The 26,316-nt window shown below is 40.5% G+C and overlaps 1 protein-coding gene across 1 annotated transcript in view; it reads right to left on the reverse strand.

Annotated features, from left to right (window-relative positions):
- Nucleotides 1-21,267, reverse strand: part of LOC139547030 (tomoregulin-2-like) — a 198,434-nt gene extending 177,167 nt beyond the window's left edge. The window contains exon 1 of the mRNA XM_071356078.1: nucleotides 20,553-21,267. Coding sequence (XP_071212179.1) covers nucleotides 20,553-20,727 — 175 coding nt within the window. The 5' untranslated portion in view covers nucleotides 20,728-21,267. The remainder of the gene's footprint in view (nucleotides 1-20,552) is intronic.
- Between the last annotated feature and the right edge of the window lie 5,049 nt (nucleotides 21,268-26,316).

Genomic DNA, 26,316 nt, shown 5'->3' on the forward strand with positions numbered 1-26,316 from the left:
CCTACCTATCTTTCCGAGTTGGTCCTGCCGTACATACCAATACGTACGCTACGGTCACAAGACGCAGGCCTCCTAATTGTCCCTAGAATTTCTAAGCAAACAGCGGGAGGCAGGGCTTTCTCCTATAGATCTCCATTTTTATGGAACAGTCTGCCTACCCATGTGAGAGACGCAGACTCGGTCTCAACCTTTAAGTCTTTACTGAAGACTTATCTCTTCAGTAGGTCATATGATTGAGTGTAGTCTGGCCCAGGAGTGTGAAGGTGAACGGAAAGGCTCTGGAGCAACGAACCGCCCTTGCTGTCTCTGCCAGGCCGGTTCCCCTCTCTCCACTGGGATTCTCTGCCTCTAACCCTGTTACAGGGGCTGAGTCACTGGCTTGCTGGTGCTCTTTCATGCCGTCCCTAGGAGGGGTGCGTCACTTGAGTGGGTTGAGTTACTGACGTGATCTTCCTGTCTGGGTTGGCGCCCCCCCTTGGTTTGTGCTGTGGTGGAGACCTTTGTGGGCTATACTCGGCCTTGTCTCAGGATTGTAAGTTGGTGGTTGAGGATTTCCCTCTAGTGGTGCGGGGGCTGTGCTTTGGCAAAGTGGGTGGGGTTATATCCTTCCTGTTTGGCCCTGTCCGGGGGTTTCTTCGGATGGGGCCACAGTGTCTCCTGACCGCTCCTGTCTCAGCCTCCAGTATTTATGCTGCAGTAGTTTATGTGTCGGGGGGCTAGGGTCAGTTGGTTACCTGGAGTACTTCTCCTGTCTTATCCAGTGTCCTGTGTGAATTTAAGTATGCTCTCTCTAATTCTCTCGTTCTCTCTTTCTCTCTGAGAACCTGAGCCCTAGGACCATACGTCAGGACTACCGGGCATGATGACACCTTGCTGTCCCCAGTCCGCCTGGCCTTGCTGCTATTCCAGTTTCAACTGTTCTGCCTGCGGTTACGGAACCCCTACCTGTCCCAGACCTGCTGTTTTCAACTCTTAATGATCGGCTATGAAAAGCCAACTGAGATTTATTCCTGATTATTATTTGACCATGCTTGTCATTTATGAACATTTTGAAAATCTTGGCGCTCTCTAATTTTCTCCTTCTCTCTTTCTTTCTCTCGGAGGACCTGAGCCCTAGGACCATACGTCGGGACTACCGGCCGTGGTGACTCCTTGCTGTCCCCAGTCCGCCTGGCCTTGCTGCTATTCCAGTTTCAACTGTTCTGCCTGCGGTTATGGAACCCCTACCTGTCCCAGACCTGCTGTTTTCAACTCTTAATGATCGGCTATGAAAAGCCAACTGAGATTTATTCCTGATTATTATTTGACCATGCTTGTCATTTATGAACATTTTGAAAATCTTGGCTCTCTCTAATTTTCTCCTTCTCTCTTTCTTTCTCTCGGAGGACCTGGGCCCTAGGACCATGCGTCGGGACTGCCGCCCGTGGTGACTCCTTGCTGTCCCCAGTCCGCCTGGCCTTGCTGCTATTCCAGTTTCAGCTGTTCTGCCTGCGGTTATGGAACCGCCACCTGTCCCAGACCTGTTGTTTTTCAACTCTTGATGATCGGCTATGAAAAGCCAACTGAAAATTATTCATGATTATTATTTGACCATGCTTGTCACTTATGAACATTTTTGAACATCTTGGCATAGTTCTGTTATAATCTCCACCCGGCACAGCCAGAAGAGGACTGGCCACCCCTCATAGCCTGGTTCCTCTCTAGGTTTCTTCCTAGGTTTTGGCCTTTCTAGGGAGTTTTTCCTAGCCACCGTGCTTCTACACCTGCATTACTAGCTGTTTGGGGTTTTAGGCTGGGTGTCTGTACAGCACTTCGAGATATTAGCTGATGTACGAAGGGCTATATAAAATAAAATTGATTGATTGATTGATTAATATTATTCTATTCCTAGAAAAAACGGAAAACAAAACCCTCAGGGTTTCCGTTAGGAAAATATGGCACTGTACAACGTGACCGGCCGGGAATAGGCTACTAAGAGCAAAATAATGGTAAAATTTCCTCAACCTAATTGTAGGCTTACCAATACCCAAACGGAGATTCAGTGCAAATAAAAATCTCATTGATTTATCAAGACTAGTCCCGATGCTTGTCTTAGAGCAGCGCGAAACGGTGCTCTGGGTGTTACAGTAAGCAACAATTTGTTGCCTTCATTAGCATAGTTTATTGTGAAAAATTAATCTGTAACTCTGCCAAGCCTACAAGCAAGAAACTGAAGATACAAGAATGGAACAAATGCATTGATCATCTCAAGGTTTTACCCATGGTAGTGGAGCTGGGGGGGAAGTGCAACTAAAGATTAGCTGAAATAAACATCTGCATTTTGAATGTCTTTTTTGTCGTTCTTTTATTAACGAAAGCAGAAAGATGTTGATGAACAGATACTGTGTAAAACTTTAGAATACTTGAGCATCGAATACATTGCAAGTAGGGGGGGATTTTCACACCTACAGTAGCCGGGCTATTAAACTAATCGTTGGAATACAGATCGGCTCTTGGAACTTATTAACACGTGTTACTCTCTCTCTCTCCACACGCACACACACTTGCTGTCTTGACCTTTGAATGTTCAGCTATGAAAAGCCAACTGACATTTACTCCTAAGGTGCTGACCGGTTGCACCCTCTATAACCGCTGTTTATTCTCATAGCAATTTGTTTTGATTTGCATTGCAAATGAAATAATAAATAATAATAATAATAAACTGGGTCAAGATGCCAGCAGAGTAAGTAGACCATTATGTAGTACAATAAAGGTTAAAAAAAAACTTTAAAAAACCTACAACCCTTTTAATGCAGGCCCGACAGACACGTTTTTTACTGACATTGCAACCAACTTTCTATGGCTTGTTTAAAAAATAACAATATTTTGGAGATTATTTTCTTTCAAATAACCGAAGGTGAGCAATTGTAATCTGAATAAAGGGGAAAGGCCATACTTCAACAAGGGGTGAGACATACTTACTCATTTGTAAATGAAACCAGTTTGTTATTTAGAATTTTATATTTCTGTTTTTAGAGGGAGAGAAACCAAAGCCCCACATGTCAAGTGAAATTCCCACATTGTATTTACCTAAGTTCTCTCTTAACTCCAGGACCACCAACAGTTTTTGTTGCCTGATGCAGGGCTCTCAGACTGAAAACGCCTCCATGAATTGCCACAATTTAGACTACCAATAGATCAGCGTTCTAACTCCCCTTTGTGATAGTGTGGTGCAATGACAGAATGCCACCATCTACCACAAATGGTCGCGGCATAAGCTCATAACTTCTGAAGGAAGAACCACTGTAGGTGGCTAACGTTAGCTAGACTAGGGGTTAAGGGTTAGGATTGTTTAGTAGTTAGGTTAAAGGGGTAAGATTAGGGGACGGGTTAGCAAAAATGGTTCATGTTAAGGTTAGCTAAAAGGGTTAAGGTTAGGGTTACGGTTAGGGTTAGCTAACATGCTAAGTAGTTGAAAAGTTGCTAATTAGCTAAAATGCTAAAGCTGTCCGAGATGAGATTCAAACTCGCAACCCAACTTCTTGAGAATACAGGGGGTGCTGTTTTCGCATTAGCATAATTTGCTCTACAGATTAAACTGCCTCTTATTCAATTATTGCTCTTACTATATGCATATAATTAATACCATTGGATAGAAAACAATCTCTAGTTTCTAAAACCGTTTCAATTTTGTCTCTGAGTGAAACAGAAGTCATTTGACAGCACTTTCCCTGACCAAGAAGAAGAATGCAAGATGTGTATGCTCGCTTCAACGCTCTGCCTATATATGGTCACGCCACCTATGACCCGAAACACACTTCATTCGTCTTCCTCTGGGTGTCAAGAGGACGTCAGAGGAGAAATTTTTTGTTTATCTTGTACTGACGTGAAATAAGACCTATTTCTTTGGCGTGACCGACAACTTCCGGTTCTCTGAATCGCGCGATTTGGAGGTGCGATTGTCTACTGTTTTGCTGCCGTTATGGATGAAAACTATCTCCGTCTCAAAGTTTGTTTGATACATGTGACCATATCATCGTAATGTATGTTTTTTCAATATAGTTTAATCAGATTATTTGAATTTTTTCGGGAGTTTTGCCGTGTTCCGTTCTGTGACTTTTTTTACTTTGGACAGATCCGTGCCAGTCGACCAGTACCTATGCTAAATGAAGAGGGAAAGTTGCCATTATGAATGGATTGAACGACTCATCAGGACTAAGGACACCTTGATCAACATTCTGATGAAAGATCAGCAATAGTAAGACCCAATTTACGATGTTATTTCATATATCTGTCGTGCATGTGAACTGGTCGTGGGCGCCCAGCTGGTTCTGGCTGGCGTGGCTATGCTAATTTAGCGCTACATTTTGTTTTCGCTATAAAACATTTAATAAATCTGAAATATTGTTTGGATTCACCAGATGTTGGGCTTTCAATATCTGTACGCTGTGTATTTTTCTGAAATGTTTTAAGATGAGTAATTAGTTATATGACGTTGGTCTCTGTAATTGTTCTGGCTGCGTCGGCACTATTTCAGATTGCAGCTGCAATGTAGAACTGTGATTTATACCTGAAAAATGCACATTTAAAAAAAAAAAATATGCTATACCATAAATATGTTATCAGACTGTCATCTTATGAAGTTGTTTCTTGGTTAGTGGCTATATATATTTTTATTTAGTCGAATTAGTGATAGCTACTGACGCAGGAAAAAACTGTTGGAGTAAAAAAATTGTGTCTTTTGCTAACGTGGTTAGCTAATAGATTTACATATTGTGTCTTCCCTGTAAAACATTTTAAAAATCTGAAATGGTGGCTTTATTCACAAGATCTGTATCTTTCATCTGGTGTCTTGGACTTGTGATTTAATGATATTTAGATGCTACAATTTACTTGTGACGCTATGCTAGCTATGCTACTCAGTGGGGGGGGGAGTGGGGGGTGCTCCCGGATCAGGGTTGGTGACTCGTTAAAGGTTAATAGACGTTCGCGTTATACGCCTACCCATCCACCCCAACTAACCACCCTCCTTTCTGATTGCCGTTTTATGTAACCATATTAAACAGAACGTATTATACTAAATGGATCATCTCGGATTTACGTACAGAATAATCAGAAATTTTATAAGACCAGGTTTGAGGATGTGGTAGATAACTTAATGCTAAGGACTTGTAAGCCAAGTGGTACCTACTCATAAGCTTCATTACTCCAGGCCAAATGTGCCCTCACCTGCAAAATATGCCAGAGGCCAAGACTATTTGTACTTCCCATGCCCCACCCACTGTTACAGGAGGATATTACAGTGAATTAATAATTAACCAAAACAAGCAGGCAAACATCAAATATGCAAAAGCAGGTGATATGCCAACGATTAAGACGGCAAGCAAAGCACTTATGCAACCCAAAGCAATTTCTACACAGTCCAATGCATCCGTCAGATTGAGCCAGATAGTTCTATAGCACTTTCCTTGTTTTCAAGCCATGTGTTGGTAAAAATGTAAAAGGACTATAACTTTTGCTTGTTAGTGGGAATAAACATTGCAAAGATCAGGAGATTTATGTGTTCAAGAGCACTCTTTCTGATCTCTCGTATAAACAAAAAGGGGAACTCAGGTCACGGCCAGTAGTTAGATCCATGGTGGGTAATACCTCTAAAAAGCCCTGTTTGAAAGGTTGCGGGAGGCAGGCAGTCGGCAATAAGGCCTAGCAATGTATTACCCTGTTTCGATTAGATGTTATTGGGGCTGACTCGTCACATACCGTACAGTGCCTTCCCGAAAGAATTCACAGCCCTTGACTTTTTGCACATTTTGGTGCGTTACAGCTAGAGGTCGACCGATTATGATTTTTCAACGCCGATACCGATACCGATTATTGGAGGACCGAAAAAAGCCGATACGAAAAATCGGCCGATTTTTATTTATTTATTTATTTGTAATAATGACAATTACAACAATACTGAATGAAAATTTTTATTTCAACTTAATATAATACATCAATAAAATCAATTTAGCCTCAAATAAATAATGAAACGTTCAATTTGGTTTAAATAATGCAAAAACAAAGTGTTGGAGAAGAAAGTAAAAGTGCAATATGTGCCATGTAATAAAGCTAACGTTTAAGTTCCTTGCTCATGAGAACATATGAAAGCTGGTGGTTCCTTTTAACGAGTCTTCAATATTCCCAGGTAAGAAGTTTTAGGTTGTAGTTATTATAGGACTATTTCTCTCTATACCATTTTGTATTTCATATACCTTTGACTATTGGATATTCTTATAGGCACTTTAGTATTGCCAGTGTAACAGTATAGCTTACGTTCCACTCCTCGCCCCTACCTGGGCTCGAACCAGGAACACATCGACAACAGCCACCCTCAAAGCATCGTTACCCATCGCTCTATAAAAGTCACAGCCTTTGCAGGGCAAGGGGAACAACTACTTCAAGGTCTCAGTGAGTGACGTCACCGATTGAAATGCTATCAGCGCGCACCCCGCTAACTAGCTAGCCATTTCACATCGGTTACACCAGCCAAAATCTCGGGAATTGATAGGCTTGAAGTCATAAACAGCTCAATGCTTGAAGCACAGCGAAGAGCTGCTGGCAAATGCACAAAAGTGCTGTTTGAATGAATGCTTACGAGCCTGCTGCTGCCTACCACCGCACCGCACTGCTCTATCAAATATCAAATCATAGACTTAATTGTAACATTATAACACAGAGAAATACGAGCCTTAGGTCATTAATATGGTCAAATCCGGAAACTATCATTTCGAAAACAAAATGTTTATTCTTTCAGTGAAATACGGAACCGTTCCGTATTTCATCTAACGTGTGGCATCCATAAGTCTAAATATTCCTGTTACATTGCAAAACCTTCAATGTTATGTCATAATTACGTAAAATTTTGGCAAATTAGTTTGCAACGAGCCAGGCATCCCAAACTGTTGCATATACCCTGACTCTGCGTGCAAGAGAAGTTCCCTAGTTTAATATTGCCTGCTAACCTGGATTTCATTTAACTAAATATGAAGGTTTAAAAAATATATACTTCTGTATATTGATTTTAAGAAAGGCATTGATGTTTATGGTTAGGTATATTCGTGCAACGATTATACTTTTTTCGCAAATGCGCTTTTGATAAGTCATCCCCCGTTTGGCGAAGTTGGTCTTCACACAGTTCGCAACGAGCCAGGCGGCCCAAACTGCTGCATATAGCCTGACTCTGTTGCACAGAACGCAAGAGAAGTGACACAATTTCCCTAGTTAAAAGAAATTCATGTTAGCAGGCAATATTAACTAAATATGCAGGTGTAAAAAATATATACATGTGTATTGATTTTAAGAAAGGCGTTGATGTTTATGGTTAGGTACACATGGGTGCAACGACAGTGCTTTGTCGCGAATGCGCCTGTTAAATAACCATTTGGCGAAGTAGGCTATGATTCAATGATAAATTAACAGGCACCGCGTTGATTATATGCAACGCAGGACAAGCTAGATAAACTAGGAATATCATCAACCATGTGTAGTTAACTAGTGATTATGTTAGGATTGATTGATTTTTATAAGATACGTTAAATACTAGGTAGCACCTTACCTTGGCTCCTTGCTGCACTCGCATAACAGGTAGTCAGCCTGCCACGCAGTCTCCTCGTGGAGTGCAATGTAATCGGTCATGATCGGTGTCCAAAAATGCAGATTACCGATTGTTATGAAAACTTGAAATCGGCACTAATTAATCGGCCATTCCAATTAATCGGCCGACCTCTAGTTACAGCCTACATTTAAAATATATTAAATTGAGATTCGTGTATCACTGCCCTACACACAATACCACATAATGTCAAAGTAGAATCGTTTTTTTTATGTTGCAAATGAATTTAAAAAATGAAAACAACCCCTTTGTTATGGCAAGCCTAAATAAGGTCAGAAGTCAAAATCTGCTTAAAAAGTTGCATAATAATTTGCATGGACTCTGATACACCTGTTCTGAAAGGCCCCAGAGTTTGCAACACCAAACAAGCGGCACCATGAAGACGAAGGAGCTCTCCAAACAGGTCAGAGACAAAGTTGTGGAGAAGTACAGACCAGGGTTGGGTTATAGAAAAATATCCAAAACTTTGAACATCGCACGGAGCACCATTAAATCCGTTATAAAAAATGGAAAGAATATGGCACCACAACAAACCTGTCAAGAGTGGGCCGCCCACCAAAACTCATAGATCAGGCAAGGAGGGCATTAAACCTCTTGACACTACAGGGGGTGCTGTTTCAACTTGGACATTTATCGTTCCCAAATTAAACTGCCTCGTACTCAATTCTTGCTCGTACAATATGCATATTATTATTACTATTGGATAGAAAACAATCTCTAGTTTCTAAAACCGTTTGAATTATGTCTGTGGGTGAACCAGAACTCTTTCTGCAGCGAAATTCATGACAGGAACTGCGAAGGTCTGAAAACGAGGCTCTGTTCTCAGATCAGTTTAAAGCTCTGTATGTATCCTATGGGTCGACATGAACTGCACCCGCCTTCCCCTGGATGTCAGTAACCAATGAGAAGTGGAATGGAGTTTCTACGTAGTTCTCAGAGCTTATAAAAGGCCAAGGAACGAAGGGAGCTCTCTTTTCGACGTTCGTCATTGCGCAAAGCAAGACCTCAGGATGGCATTTTGAAACGCTCAGTTATCGACCTTAGATATATCCGTCTGTAATTTTATTCAATATAGGTGTTAGAAACATCATAACGAAGTTATTTTAAACCGAGTTATATCAGTTTATGCATGTTGTGGCCACATAGCTATTGTTAGCTGCTAATTCCGAAGTTGAAGACGATGTTTTACAACCAAGCAACAATTCTTTTGGACAAAGGACCACTTGCCCAAGATTCTGATGGAAGCTCGTCCAAAAGTAAGAGCTATTTATGATGTTATTCCATATTTATGTGGAAAAATTTAAACGCATTTGTCCGCCATTATTGCGGCACTAGTTTGGCTGTAACACACACTGTATGTCTAGTAACGTTAATTTTAAAAATCTAACTCAGCGGTTGCATTAATAACTAATGCATCTTTCATTTGCTGTCCAACCTGTATTCTTTAGTCAAGTTTACGATTATTTATTGATTAGATTAGGTGCCTTTCCAAGATGGCGCCGGCCAGAATGCATGACCTGTTGCCACTGATCACATTGTATAACCACGATTTGTGCTGCTAAATATGCACATTTTCGAACAAAACCTATATGCATTGTGTAATATGATGTTACAGGACTGTCATCTGATGAAGTATATCAAGGTTAGTCCAATTATATATCTTTTGCTGTATTGTTACGATCGCTAACCTGTGCTGCTGGTAAATTGCTTGTGTTTCTGGCTATTGTGCTAAGCTAATATAATGCTATATTGTGTTTTCGCTGTAAAACACTTAAAAAATCTGACATATTGGCTGGATTCACAAGATGTTGGGCTTTCATTTGCTGTACGCTGTGTATTTTTCAGAAATGTTTTAAGATGAGTAATTAGGTATTTGACGTTGGTCTCTGTAATTATTCTGGCAGCTTCGGCACTATTTCAGATTGCAGCTGCAATGTAGAACTGTGATTTATACCTGAAATATGCACATTTTTCTAAAAAAACATATGCTATACAATAAATATGTTATCAGACTGTCATCTTATGAAGTTGTTTCTTGGTTAGTGGCTATATATATCTTTATTTGGTCGAATTTGTGATAGCTACTGATGGAGTAAAAAACTGGTGGAGTAAAAAAAGTGGTGTCTTTTGCTAACGTGGTTAGCTAATAGATTTACATATTGTGTCTTCCCTGTAAAACATTTTAAAAATCAGAAATGATGGCTGGATTCACAAGATGTGTATCTTTCATCTGGTGTCTTGGACTTGTGATTTAATGATATTTAGATGCTAGTATTTACTTGTGACGCTATGCTAGGCTATGCTAGTCAGCTTTTTTACTGTGGGGGGTGCTCCCGGATCCGGGTTTGGGAGGAATTAGAGGTTAATCAGAGGCAACAAAAAGCTCCACAGCAGAGATTGGAGTATCTGTCCATAGGACCACTTTAAGCCGTACACTCCACAGAGCTGGGCTTTACGGAAGAGCGGGCAGAAAAAAGCCATTGCTTAAAGAAAATAATAAGCAAACACATTTGGTGTTTGCCAAAAGGCATGTGGGAGGTCCCCAAACATATGGAAGAAGGTACTCTGGTTAGATTAGACAAAAATTGAACTTTTTGGCCATCAAGGAAAACGCTATGTCTGGCGCAAACCCAACACCTCGCATCACCAAGAGAACATCATCCCCACCATGCTGTGGGGATGTTTTCTATCGGCAGGGACTGGGAAACTGGTCAGAAATTAAGGAATGATCAATGGTGCTAAATACAGGGAAATTATTGAGGGAATCCTGTTTCAGTCTTCCAGAGATTTGAGACTGGAAAGCAGGTTCACCTTCCAGCAGGACAATGACCCTAAGCAGACTGCTAAAGCAACACTCGAGTGGTTTAAGTGGAAACATTTAAATGTCTTGGAATGGCCTAGTCAAAGCCCAGACCTCAATCCAATTGATAATCTGTGGTATGACTTTAATATTGCTGTACACCAGTGGAACCCATCCAACTTTAAGGAACTGGAGCAGTTTTGCCTTGAAGAATTGGCAAAAATCCCTGTGGCTAGGTGTGCCAAGCTTATACAAGACATACCCCAAGAGACTTGCAGCTGTAATTGCTGCAAAAGGTGGCTCTACAAAATATTGACTTTGGGGGAGTGAATAGTTATGCATGCTGAAGTTTTGTTTTTTGGCTTATTTTATGTGTGTTTCACAATAGAAAAATATTTTGCATCTTCAGTGGTAGGCATGTTGTGTAAATCAAATGATACAAATCCCCCCAAAATCTATTTTAATTCCAGGTTGTAAAGCAAAAAAAATTTGAAAAATGCCAAGAGGGGTGAATACTTTCGCAAGCCACTGTAAAACTATTCCAAAACATCCTTGCATCCTGTATGCAAGGCACTAACGTAATATTGTACAAAAATGTGGCAAAGCAATTCACTTTTTGTCCTGAATAAAGTGTTGTTTGGGGCAAACCCAATAACACATTACTGAGTACAACTCTCCATATTTTCAAGTATAGTGGTGGCTGCTCATGTTATGGGTATGCTTGTAATTGTGGAGATTTTCAGGATAAAATATAAACGTAATTGTCACGATCGTCATATGGAATGGACCAAGGCGCAGCGTGGTATTCGTACATTCTCTTTAATAAAGGAACACCGAACAAAACAACAAAATAAACGAACGAAACGTGAAGCTATACAAAATAGTGCAGACAGGCAACTAAACATAGTCAAGATCCCACGAAACACAAAGGGGAAATTGCTGCGTAAATATGATCCCCAGTCAGAGACAACGATAAACAGCTGTCTCTGATTGGGAACCAGGCCAATATAGACATACAAACACCTAGATGACCCACCCTAGTCACTATCACGCCCCAACCAACACAGAGAAAAAACAGCTTAATATGTTCAGGGTGTGACAGGAATAGAGCTATGCACAGGAAAAATCCCAGAGGAAATCCTGGTTCAGTCTGCTTTCCACCAGACACTTAGAGATTAATTAACCTTTCAGCAGGACAATAAGCTAAATTACAAGGCCAAATCTACACTGCAGTTGCTTACCAAGAAGACAGTGAAAGTTCCTGAGTGGCCAAGTTACAGTTTTGACTTAAATCTGGTTGAATATCTATAGCAAGACTTGAAAATAATTGTCTCGCAATGACCAACAACCAATTTGACAGAGCTTGAAGAATTTATAAAATAACAAAATGGGCAAATATTGCACAATCCAGGTGTGGAAAGCTCTTAGAGATTTACACAGAAAGACAGCTGTTATCGCTGCCAAAGGTGATTCTAACCTGTTGATTTAGGGGTGTGAATACTAATATAAATGAGATATTTCTGTATTTCATTTTCAATACATTTTCAATATGTTTTCACTTTGTCATGATGAGGTATTGTGTGTAGATGGGTTTTGTGTGTAGATGGGTTTATTTTTTTTATACATTTTGAATTCAGGCAGTAACACAAAATGTGGAATAAGCCAAGGGGTATGAATACTTTCTGAAGGCACTGTAATTCACGTAGACGTAGGCCACTTTGTAGATGTAGGCCACTTGTGAGGAGAATGATTTCCACCTCTATCCTCTGAGCTTGGGAAACTGATTCTGTGGTTGCTACTAAAGTGCAATATAAACTCTGACTGTATCAACAGAGTCTCACCAGCTTGTGTAAATATCTGTAAACTTTACCACTTGTTAAACCAATGACTCCTTATTCACAGAGAGTTACAGTTTTGTTTATCAGTTCTAATGCCACGGTGTCTTACGTCTTTAGGGTAACAGTTCAGATGCAATATAATTTGGGATCTAACTATGAACAAAACAAAAGATCTTTAATCTTTTCATCTCTTCTGCCTATCCAAGCACCATGCGGGCCTTCCAGATACGACCAACTCATTGCCTACCAAGACCAGTAATACAATATCAAAATAATACGATGTCATCATCTTTGCCAAATTATTCTCTCTCTCATTCTCTGATCATGTACATTATCCAAGCACAGTCAATGAATTATTCACACCAGGGACACACAATCCTTTGTTCATTGTAGAAGGCTATAATGAAAAATACAATGCATTTCTAGCTTTGCAATAAAATTATTTTCATTGTAATGCCAATCAGCCACAGACTTGGTGTTGAAAACATGTATTCATTAAATCATCAGTTTAAATAGACCATGACGAGGGAAACATCTTCCATTAAGTCAAGCTGCTATTTAGGGGTTCAGTGTTTTGCGTCAATGAGGATTACCGTTCATGTTCATAATGTACAATGTGTGACTTGTTACATTTTAATTTGCTAATTGTATGGGTGTGGGAGGGGTAGGGTTGGGAGGTGTGAAAGCTCAGACACAGCCCACCTAAGAGGATGGGTTTGAGTGCGGAGACACCTAATCTTCATCATCATCAACAACAACGCATTCATCTTCACCAACACAATCACTGAATTCGACAATTTGGCTAAGCCGAGAGCGAGAGAGCGAGAGAGAGCGATAAATCACATCACAGTTACAAAGTTTACAGCCTACAAAACAGTTGAGTACTAGTGAAAGTAGCTCTATGAAGCCATTAATAAGATAGACATTCAGGATGTAAAAAAGGCAACCCTATCCAGACTAAAATAAGTCTCTTAAGTCTAGTCCATTACAGAGAAACGAGGGATGCAAACCGGGGTTGATAAACGACAGAGCGTTGACCAAATTACCTACAGCGGCCCAGTAATAGTTTAGAAACCACGTTGCGTCCCAAATGGCACCATATTCCCTATATAGCGTACAAAAGTAGTGCACTACATAGGGAATCGGATGCCATTTGGGATTCAACCCATCATTCTTCACTGGCTGAGGAAATGGGACATAAAATGCAGGAGAGCATCTTTAGTCATATACTCCCAAGATTACCATCCCAACCTGTTACTCTGGCAACATTGGCCACATATTGAATGTTGGCTTTAAGCATTCAGATCTCTCAGCTTACCGTTTTCAGTTGATGCTCTGCATGCATTTACACTCAAATGTGTAGTGTAGAACATTCTTGCTAAAAATACAAATCCTGTGCCTATTTGCTTATCCATTAAAATGTTGTGTGTGGTAATAGGCAACCTGATGGGTAAAAGGAATGGAGATTTGGAGAGTGTTTATCTCAAGTAGGCCTACATTCATATTACTGCTTATGAAGGAAATTAGCTGAAGACAATACAGGTCCTAGAGTATGGATTAAAGAAAATAATTAATTCTCATCACAATCATTGTGCATTTTATGTAGACTACAGGCTAAATAACAGTGATAATTGCACAGTGCAAAATAAGTGGATATAGGCTAATGCTTGCACTTACTTATTGTTATCAAATGTGGCGAAAAGGGTTGAGGCTATTTTAGGTTTCAAACATGGAAATGCGACAGAAAACATTGACGTTGGCACAGTCAGATGATTTACAAAGGCAGGATGGCACACAGTCATGCTTTACAGCCTCCCGCCCATGGTTTTATCGGTTTGGCACCGAAAAGGGAAAACAAGTGTACTCCGGGCTATAAAAAAGCGGTACGGTTCATATTCTCAAGAACACTAGGTAACGGAACAGCACGTGGGAGATAAAAAGAAAAGGCTATATTTCCCCATACCGTAAACAACAGACAAATAGGCTACACACACATACAGTATATATGTATGTGTGTGTATATATATATATATATATATATATATATATATATATATATATACACACATACACACAGTTGAAGTCGGAAGTTTACATACTCTTAGGTTGGAGTCATTAAAACTGGTTTTTCAACCACTCCACACATTTCTTGTAAACAAACAATAGTTTTGGCAAGTCGGTTAGGACATCTACTTTGTGCATGACACAAATAATCTTTCCAACAATTGTTTACAGACAGATTATTTCACTTATAATTCCCTGTATCACAATTCCAGTGGGTCAGAAGTTTATATGCACTAAGTTGACTGTGCCTTTCAACAGCTTGGAAAATTCCAGAAAATTATGTCATGGCTTTAGAAGCTTCTGATAGGCTAATTGACATCATTTGATGTGTACCTGTGGATGTATTTCAAGTCCTACCTTCAAACTCTGTGCCTCTTTGCTTGACATCATGAAACAATCTAAAGAAATCAGCCAAGACCTCAGAAAAAAAAAATGTAGAAATCCACAAGTCTGGTTCATCCTCGGGAGCAATTTCCAAACGCCTGAAAGTACCACGTTCATCTGTACAAACAATAGTAAGCAGGTATATACACCATGGGACCACGCAGCTGTCATACCGCTCAGGAAGGAGACACGTTCTGTCTCCTAGAGATGAACGTACTTTGTTGCGAAAAGTGCAAATCAATCCCAGAACAACAGCAAAGGACCTTGTGAAGATGCTGGAGGAAACAGATACAATAGTATCGATATCCACAGTAAAACAAGTCCTATATCGACATAACCTGAAAGGCCGCTCAGCAAGGAAGAAGCCACTGCTCCTAAACCGCCATAAAAAAAGCCAGACAACGCTTTGCAACTGCACATGGGGACAAAGATTGAAGTTTTTGGAGAAATGTCCATTGGTCTGATGAAACAAAAATAGAACTGTTTGGCCATAATGATCATCGTTATGTTTGGAGGAAAAAGGGAACACCATCCCAACAGTGAAACACTGGAGTGGCAGCATCATGTTGTGGGGGTGCTTCGCTGCAGGAGGGACTGGTGCACTTCACAAAATAGATGGCATCATGAGGTAGGAAAATTATGTGGATATACTGTATTGAAGCAACATCTTACTTTGCCCATATTAATATTTTATTTTTTTGCCAGTCTGAGATATGGCTTTTTCTTTGCAACTCTGCCTAGAAGGCCAGGATCCCAGAGTCGCCTCTTCATTGTTGACGTTGAGACTGGTGTTCTGCGGGTACTATTTAATGAAGCTGCCAGTTGGGGACTTGTGAGGTGTCTGTTTCTCAAACTAGACACTCTAATGTACTTGTCCTCTTTCTCAGTTGTGCACCGGGGCCTCCCACTCCTCTGTCTATTCTGGTTAGAGTCAGTTTGCACTGTTCTGTGAAGGGATTAGTACACAACGTTGTACGAGATCTTCAGTTTCTTGGCAACTTCTTGCAATTTCTTGCATACTGATGCTCCAGATACTCAACTAGTCTAAAGAAGGCCAGTTGTATTGCTTCTTTCATCAGAACAACAGTTTTCAGCTGTGTTAACATAATTGCAAAAGGGTTTTCTAATGATCAATTAGCCTTTTAAAATTATCAACTTGAATTAGCTAACATAACGTGCCATTGGAACACAGGAGTGATGGTTGCTGATAATGGGCCTCTGCACGCCTATGTAGATATTCCATATAAAATCTGCTGTTTCCATCTACAGTAGTCATGTACAACATTAACAATGTCTACACTGTATTTCTGATCAAATTAATGTTATTTTAATGGACAAAAAATGTGCTTTACTTTCAAAAACAAGGAATGTCTAAGTGACCCCAAACTTTTGAACGGTAGTGTACATACAGAACCAGTCAAAAGTTGACACACCTACTTATTCCAAGATTTTTCTTAATTTTACTATTTTCTACATTGTAGAATAATAGGGAGGACATCAAAACTATTAAATAACACATGGAATCATGTAGAAAACAAAAAAGTGTAAAAGAAATCTAAACATATTTTAGATTTGAGATTCATCCAAGTAGCAAACCTTTGCCTTGATGACAGCTTTTAACACTTTAGGCATTCTCCCAACCAGCTTCATGTGGTAATCACCTGGAATGCATTTCAATTAACAAGCGTGACTTGTTAAAAGTTAAATTGTGGAATTTCTTTCCTTCTTAATGTGTTTGAGCCAATCAGTTGTGTTGTGACAAGGTAGGGGTGGTAGGTAGGGGTGGTATACAGAAGATAGCCCTATTTGGTAAAAGAACAACTCCATATTATGGCAAAAACTGCTCAAATAAGCAAAGAGAAACAACAGTATCATTAATTCAAGACATGGAGGTCAGTCAATACGGAACATTTCAAGAACTTTGAAAGTTTCTTCAAGTGCAGTCGCAAAATCCATCAAGCGCTATGATGAAACTGGCTCTCATAAGGACCGCCAAAGGAAAGGAAAACCCAAAGTTACCTCTGCTGCAGAAGATAAGTTCAGTTACCAGCACCAAATAAAAGCTTTACAGAGTTCAAGTAACAGACACATCAATATCAACTGTTCAGAGGAGACTAAGTGAATCAGGCCATCATGGTCGAATTGCTGCAAAGAAACCACTACTAAAGGACACCAATAATAGGAAGAGACTTGCTTGGGCCAAGAAACATGAGCAATGGACATTAGACCGGTGGAAAGCTGTCCTTTGGCCTGATGAGGTCAAATTTGAAATGTTTCGTTCCAACTGTCAGTGATTTATTAAAATTCAAGGCATACTTAACCAGCAGGTATACCACAGCATTCTGCAGCGATACACCAACCCATCTGGTTTGCGCTTAGTGGGACTATCATTTGATTTTTAACAGGACAATGACCCAACACACCTCCAGGCTGTGTAAGGGCTATTTGACCATGAAGTAGAGCGATGGAGTGCTGCATCAGATGACCTGGCCTCCACAATCACCCGACCTCAACCCAATTGAGATGGCTTTGGATGAGTTGGACCGCAGAGTGAAGCAAAAGCAGCCAACAAGTGCTCAGCATATGTGTGGACTCCTTCAAGACCGTTGGAAAAGCATTCCAGTTGATGGTTGAGAGAATGCCAAGAGTGTGCAAAGCTGTCATCAAGGCAAAGGGTGGCTACTTTGAAGAATGTCAAATATAAAATATATTTTGACTTGTTAAAACACTTTTTGGTTCCTACATGATTCCATATGTTATTTTATAGTTTTGATGTCTTCACTATTATTCAACAATGTAGAAAATAGTAAAAATAAAGAAAAACCCTTGAATGAGTAGGTGTTCTAAAACTTTTGACCGGTACTGTATATATAATGCAGTATAATAATATTTCAATGCCATACAACTCTCCTTCCGAGGCCTCCAACTGCTCTTAAATACAAGTAAAACTAAATGCATGCTATTCAACCGATCGCTGCCTGCACCTGCCCGCTTCTGACTTAGAATATGTGGACAACTACAAATACCTAGGTGTCTGGTTAGACTGTAAACTCTCCTTCCAGACTCACATCAAACATCTCCAATCCAAAGTTAAATCTAGAATTGGCTTCCTAATTCGCAACAAAGCATCCTTCACTCATGCTGCCAAACATACCCTCGTAAAACTGACCATCCTACCGATCCTGGACTTCGGCGATGTCATTTACAAAATAGCCTCCAATACCCTACTCAATAAATTGGATGCAGTCTATCACAGTGCCATCCGTTTTGTCACCAAAGCCTCATATACTACCCACCATTGCGACCTGTACTCACTCTCTCGTTAGTTGGCCCTCGCTTCATACTCGGCGCCAAACCCACTGTCTACAGGTTATCTACAAGTCTCTGCTAGGTAAAGCCCCGCCTTATCTCAGCTCACTGGTCACCATAGCAGCACCCACTCGTAGCACGCGCTCCAGCAGGTATATCTCACTGGTCACCCCCAAAGCCAATTCCTCCTTTGGTCGTCTTTCCTTCCAGTTCTCTGCTGCCAATGACTGGAACGAACTGCAAAAATCTCTGAAACTGGAAACACTTATCTCCCTCACCAGCTGTCAGAGCAGCTCACAGATTACTGCACCTGTACATAGCCCATCTATAATTTAGCCCAAACAACTACCTCATCCCCTACTGTATTTATTTTTCTCCTTTGCACCCCATTTTTTCTACTTTGCACATTCTTCCACTGCAAATCTACCATTCCAGTGTTTTACTTGCTATATTGTATATACCTCGCCACCATGGCCTTTTTTTGCCTTTACCTCCCTTCTCACCTCATTTGCTCACATTGTATATAGACTTATTTTTCTACTGTATTATTGACTGTATGTTTGTTTTACTCCATGTGTAACTCTGTGTCGAACTGCTTTGCTTTATCTTGACCAGGTCGCAAATGTAAATGAGAACTTGCCTACCTGGTGAAATAAAAATAAATAAAAAATAATACACTGAGTGTACAAAACAATAATAACACCTTCCTAATATTTAGTTTCACGGATGTCCATTGGGTGGTGGACCCTGTTCAAAGGCACTTAAATCTTTTGTCTTGCTCGCACATACAGTCGTGAAGAGGGCACGACAAAACCATTTCCCACTCAGGAGACTGAAAAGATTTGGCATGGGCTCCCAAATCCTCAAAAGGTTCTACAGCTGCACCATCGAGAGCATCCTGACCAGTTGCATCACCGCCTGGTATGGCAACTGCTCGGCATCTGACCGTAAGGCGCTACAGAGGGTAGTGCGAACGGCCCAGTACTTCACTGGGGCCAAAATTCCTGCCATATAATAGGCAGTGTCAGAGGAAATCCCATAAAATTGTCAGAGACTTCAGTCACCCAAGTTATAGACTGTTTTCTCTGCTACCGCACGGCAAGCGGTACCGGAGCGCCAAGTCTAGAACCAAAAGGCTCCTCAACAGCTTCTACCCCTACCCCCCTTGTACACTGCTGCTACTCGCTGTTTGTTTGTTACCTTTGCATAGTCACTTCGCCCCCACCTACATGTACAGATTACCTCAACTAGCCTGTACCCCTGACTCAGTACCGGTGTCCCCTGTATATAGCCTCATTATTGTTAATCTTATTGTGTTACTTTTTATTATTACTTTTTTATTTTAGTCTACTTGGTAAATATTTTCTTCTTCTTGAACTGCACTGTTGGTTAAGGGCTTATAAGTAAGCATTTCACGTTAAAGTCTACACTTGTATTCGGCGCATGTGGAAAATAAAGTTTAATTTGACATATATAATAATCCATGTCTCAATTGTCTCAAGGCTTGAAAATCTTTCTTTAAACTGTCTTCCCCCTTCACCTACACTGATTGAAGTGGATTTAACAAGTGACATCAATAAGGATTCATAGCTTTCACCTGGACTCACCTGGTCAGTCTATGTCATGGAAAGTGTATGTATATACACTGATAATATCTATCTAACAATAATATATTATATTCTAGTAAAATAGACTAGGCAATATAAATGGTTTGTAGCAGCCTATAGCGAAAAAATGCATAGTTGTGTGTGTGATGGGTAAAATAAATCGTTGGTGTAGGTTAAACTTGGAGTCACATTTCCAATTGCTCACAAGATTAATGAGTTATTAGCATAACACGAATCAATAAAACGTGTAGACATTTATATAAATGTCTAGGAGGATTTCAGACCACTGTAGACTCGGGAGTCTAAAATATCAACTAGAATGTGGCACTTGAATTCCTCAAGTAATGAACCGATGCTGAGAAATAATAGCAATTAAACATTGACAGCGACTAATAATAACAATAGACCTATAATAATAATTAAAAAAAACATGTTCATAATAATAGCCAATTTAGGCTAATTCATGAATTAAGCTAAACAACAATGCAAGAAAGGTAAATATTTCATGTCATGTACATTTGCATCATTGTACCGTTTTAGAAAATGTTCATTAGCATCATTTGTTTGTAAATGAATGTATGTGTAGGGTTTCGATGAGAAAACCATAGACTATTGTAATATAAGGGGACCTTAGGAAAACCTGAAATTCCCGACATCTCAAGGGCTGATGACCCTCCTCACTCGTCGACAATTTGGAAGAATGTTTTCTCTAAAACCCAAACGATGCTATTTGCAGATACTGTCCTCGATCATTTATTAGCTTTCCTGTCCAAATTCCCATATGCATGCGGACTAGGTTATTACCATTACGACCGTTACAGTCGCGCTGCGCACTACGCTGCACACCTGGAACTGACAGAAAATACACAATAATAATGTAGCCCAAATAAATGCCCCCGACTTATCGGTGTTCTTACCAGAGCAGTTCCAGCCGGTAGGCGTCTGACAGTCGCTCAGGGAAGACGGGAAAGCGCAAAGTTGCTCTACAGGTAAAGTGGCGAGAAACGAAACAACGGTGATCCAGACCCAATCTCCCACTGTCCGGGTCCACTGGTTCGGGCGTCGGGGCTCTGCCGCCACCGACAGACCCATCTCAGATCAGCGGCGTTCCCCGACTACACAAGCGAGCTGGGCAGAAGTGGTAGACACGCACCAACAACTCCGGTCCAGACGTTGGCTGTTTCAGAGGGGCGCTCAGTGACAAAGAAAGGGACATTTTCCGTGCAAGAAAGTGAGCCCCATGAAGTGATGAATCAACGGGTTCCGCCCGATCCAAGGTGGTGCAGCTACAATATGAAGGGGGTTGGGGGAGTGGGGCGATGGAGGGTGTGGGATAGTGTTGGGGGGAAGTTAGCCAGGTAAATCAGCGTAAGAGGACGGGCAGGAAGAGGAACGATGTTCACCCCATGAGGATAGAAAATAACAAATAAAAAAGGGGGGGTTGGAAGGGAGAAATAGAAACAAAGAATATTTATATCCCACGGTTTCGAAGCGGCGACGTGTCCTAGTAATATCCAGAAATGCCACGGGCTTCCATGATAAGTGGTCGTCTAGTTGTGTTCAGACGCTCAGTGAGTCCGTCAATTGCGCTCGCCTCATCTCTATATATCTGGAATCCGCGTTGCGCGCACCAGCAGCAGGTTAGAAGTCTGGGTATGATCACGTGGTGTTAGATGCGAAAGAGGGCGAGTGGGTCTCGGTAATTATTACAACGCTGATTGGAGGAGAGAGAGAGCGAGATAGATAGAGTAGAGAAAGGCTTGTGGTTTCTTTTCCGACCGACACAACCCACTGGGCAAAAACTGGTTGGATCAACCTTGTTTCACGTCATTTTAACCCCAAAAATATATGTGAAGACGTTGAATCAATCAGGAAAACTGATTGGATTTGCAGAAATATATAAACGTAAGGACATTTAGTATTTTTTTCAACCAATGTTTTACCTAAATCCAATGACATGTTGAAATGGTTTCTTGATTTCACGTGAAATTTAGGTTAGTTGACAGCTCAACCAAATGCACATAAAAACGAGACGTTGAACTGACGGGAATGGTCAGTCTCTGTTTAATGCTTGGCCTTGTAATGAGCGGGTTTCGGCTTTAGTTACAGCTGAACAGTGCAGGTTGAGAATAGATGCACTTGCAATGTAATTGGTCACTAGCATTTAAAAAAAAAGGCTGTATAAATCGATTCGTCCAGCTGGGGATAATAATATTGCTCTGCTTTGGAATAATGTGGACTCCTTCACTGAGTTGCCTGTCCCACAGCATGCCAAAATACCTAAATATTATTATCATACATAGGCTATTGTTGCCATAGCGTGATACACAGCGTCGACCCAGTAATATTGAACACAAAAGGCACTGTTATTTTTACCGCTTCTTTTTACAACATTGGAGCCCGTGCATTGGGAAGCCCCAGCTTGTAAGTCTAATGGCACAAACAGGCCACTGTTTTCGTGGCCAAATGTGGTGTCAAAATTCAGCCAAACATCTTTGACCTCGTGATGGTGCGTGTAGCTCCATTTCTCCTTATTATTTTCTGTAGTATAGGTCAACTATTCATTGCTTGGGTGGGATAACAGATCTTAACTCCATCATACAAATAAAATGATAACCAAGTAATACAAATAATTGATTTCACCTACAATTGCTTTGACTTTGTTGCAGTTATTTATTGGATTATAGATAATAATCATTTGCATTTCCTGTCTTTAAAAGTTATATGACCTTAATAACAAAGCACTCAAACATAGTATATATAAAGCCTTTATAGTACACTGTACCTATGACATGATAGCCTTAAACACCAATTTATCAGTCTCCTCCAATGGCATGCTAGGTCGTTTTTTTGGTCAGTCAGGTATTCACAAACAAATAACACAACACTGTAAAGGGGTTACAGGCAGCTCGGTGGCAAGTCAAATTATGTACTTCATATTACAGTACACCTACTGTAATATAAATACGGTATCAAAGCAAACACTGTAATGACCCACAGTAAAATAGTGTAAAATATACTGAATAATTATATTGTAAAAAAAAAAAAAAAAAGAGTAAATGCTACCGTAATTGGAATGAACGAATGAATGAATTAGTTAAATTCGTTGAAGAGTGTTTTGTATTTCACTGTATTTTACTGTAATTACAAGGGATTGGTGCAAGCAGGTTGCCTGCTAGATAGTGTTTACAAACATTACAGCATATTAATTCATATTTGGTGTTTTATATCACTTGAACTTCTAGACACCTTAACAAAAGGCCTCCAAACTGGCAGTGACTACAGGGCAAAACAGACCAAAAGGACATGGTAAAATGCTCAACAGTTTAAGGTTTGAGATTTGCTGCCACTCCAATCTGTTCCCTATGCATTTTACATTGATAGGGCCCTATAACCTCATAGGAGTTAAATTGGTACAGCATTCTCACTCACAGGTGCAACAAATATAACCTCTTACAAGGCACACCTCAAAATATGTTAATGAGACAGAAACAACAATACCATGGTGGTCAAATTGTCACGCCCTGACCTTAGAGATCCTTTTTATGTCTCTATTTTTGTTTGGTCAGGGTGTGAGTTGGGGTGGGCATTCTATGTTTTGTGTTTCTATGATTTTCTGTTTCTATGTTTTGGCCGGGTATGGTTCTCAATCAGGGACAGCTGTCTATCGTTGTCTCTGATTGGGAACCATACTTGGGTAGCTCTTTTTTCCACCTGTGTTTGTGGGAAGTTGACTTTTGTTTAGGGCACATAGCATTTGAGCTTCACGGTTTGTTTTTGTAGTGTTTGTTGTTTTGATCGGCGTCTTTTTTTCCAAATAGAGAAAATGTACGCTGACCACGCTGCACCTTGGTCCTCTTCTTGTAACGGCCGTGACACAAATGTTTTTTTTGACGCTCTAAAGATATGGTACAATACTGTTTTCTGCAGGGTGGAATTACAGTGCCATTCGAAATACAGTCATTATTTCCCCGCAAACAACATTTTGCCACAATGCACCATCATTTACAGTATGATGCTGTAAAACAAGTATTTTACTGATAATAATACAAAGAAAAATCTGTATAATTTACAATTTTCCATTACAGTGTAGTGTTCAAACCAAGGACACATTCCCCCACTCATACAAACTCGAATGCTCCTTTATCCATAAATATTATGTTTCTCTCACAGCAAGGGTGAGGTATTATGAGGACACCATTAGCTACATGTAAACAATACTTTTATGCTAAATAGGTTGTTCTGTAAACAGGCAGTGAGTACATAACCATCTGAGTGCACATGGAAGCATATAAGGGAGTTGGCCTTGTCTGTCTGTGTGTGTGTTCGTGCCTTAAATCTCTCTTAACCCTTGAACAAATGTAGCCTGATGAGTGATGACTCACACTAAATTCTTCCTCCGCTCTGTCGTTCACTACATACTTTAGTCTGAGACTGCCATGATTGAAGTCGTTTGTGATGACGAGGGGCACGGGGGGCATTGTACAAAATAAAGTCATCAGCGATTTGATCGTCTCTAACCAATCAGAGTATCAAAGCCAATGATGAATTTTCAAACCACCGCTTTACCCAAATGTGTTCTAGCTCTGGCCCAACCCTTCGGTTTCTGGGCCAATCATACTTCCCCGAATGTGTTCGCATTCGGTGAAGGGTCGGGGAGGTACTCCGATCAAGACTCATTCAGGAGAAGAAACTAACATCTGTGGGCCTGGTGTAACGTTTGGCCGAGTCTGGGTAGCCAGGCAGGAACATACAGTGTGTGTGTGTGCATGTTAGAGAGATAAAGCTTTGTTGGGGTAGTTGAGGACAATGTGGTCTGTGAGGATGCCTGTAAATTCTGGTGTGTAGAGTACATGGGGAGAACAAGGAACTTGATGGGTGTTTGTATGCATGCATATTGAGGACAATCGGGTGTATGTGTGTGTGTGTATGTAAGAAAGAGGAATAGAAAGTGATCATGCAAGTGTCTTGCTTGAAGGAAGAGTTTGTAGAGCACCATTCCCCAAACGGGCCAATTAGCAGAATAGTGGAGAGTGAACCCAAGGCTGCCTTTGTGCCTGAACTAATTTGGATGCCAAAAAAGAGACTATTCTCTTGGCTTACTTCATCCTTGCATTAGTCTAATGCAACACGTTGAAGTGAGAAAGCCTAAGCATACCTACTGCATTGTAGACGAACAACATCATACACAGTAATACATGCAACACCTGAAATTAGCGGTAGACATTTTGAGTTAATGACTGCCAATGTGAGAAAAGACCAACAGGGTTAATTTATGGGTATATGAAGAAAATGGTTTGTGAGTGATAATGCACACACACACGCACACGCACACGCACACACACACTGTGTGTGTTCAAGGGAGGGATTTGATTTGACAAAAATTAGAGGTTGTGCATAAAGCCTGTTTAATGATTGTTTATGAATGTGATGTGTTCCATATTACACTGGATAGATATTCAACCATATTAGCTAGACAGTAATTACCCATGAATGTAATCCTCTGTAAAGTGGGACCTTTTGTTAGCGATAGAAATGTGAAAAGTTTCAAAGCCATTTTCTCTTAGGAAACCATTTAGTGTATCGCCTCCCAAGTCCTTTATGAAATATTTCTACTTTTACAAAAAGCGTAATCTATTTCCATCTTTCTGCGTCATTTCAGCCGACCAGACTAGTGTCAATGACGACCATGCAGGTAGTTTTGAGGAGGTTAGCCTGAACACAGCAGGCTCGGGGGCTAAAGGCTAATTACATTCATGACTTGTTGAAATGCACACCATCTGAGAGAGCATTCAAGAGTGACTCTCGCCCTAGTATCAAATATCTGATGATTGATTTTTACTATAATGAATTAATAAATCATCCATTTTGTTGCAAATCTGGTAGCTGGCATCGTCGAGGGACTCATTCGTCAGTGTGTATTACCGACTTCAAGAGTTGAAAGCTTAGAGTGCACATGTGGTGCTGTGTAGATTGTACAGTGCAGTTATCACGTTACATCAACACAATTGTAGCAATATCTACAAAACCCATTTTTGTGAGGCAGCAAATTGTGTGAAGGGGCTGGTACCCAGCAAACCTAGGACATTCTCAGGACATTAGCTAACATTAGATTAGAATTTTTTCAACAAACATTCAAAGAACGTCATCATCATCATATCCCCTTCAAACATCCATACAAGAATTGGCAACCTCTGGTCATGCAAAGGTAACATAATCATTCCATAGTCTTAGACCATTCACAAGATAGTCCATGCCTTATGACCAGTGACTATAAAACAACGTTGACACAGTGCCGACATACTAGTTGTCACATCTTTCCCAGACTCCAGTACAAATCCCCCACTGGCATATGAGAAGGAGTTGACATGGCAACCGGAGAAGAGCCCACAGTAGTCGACTCTTGTGAGTCTCCCTGGGTGAATAGTGAATGACTGCGTCCCAAATGGCACTCCATTCCCTACATACTTTTGACCAGAGCCCTATGGGTCTTGTTCAAAATACGTACACTATAGGGAATAGGGTGCCATTTGGGACACATCAATTGTCTGGTATAGTAATAAGGTGGTGGAGCACTGTGCCTACATTCTAAAAAATGCTTGGTTAAAAAAAACACAATTTGGGTTATTTGATAACCCAGCGCTGGGTAAATATTGGACAGAACACACAATGGGTTATTTT

This window comes from Salvelinus alpinus, chromosome 20 (assembly GCF_045679555.1).
Source record: "Salvelinus alpinus chromosome 20, SLU_Salpinus.1, whole genome shotgun sequence".
Taxonomy (NCBI): Eukaryota; Metazoa; Chordata; class Actinopteri; order Salmoniformes; family Salmonidae; genus Salvelinus; species Salvelinus alpinus.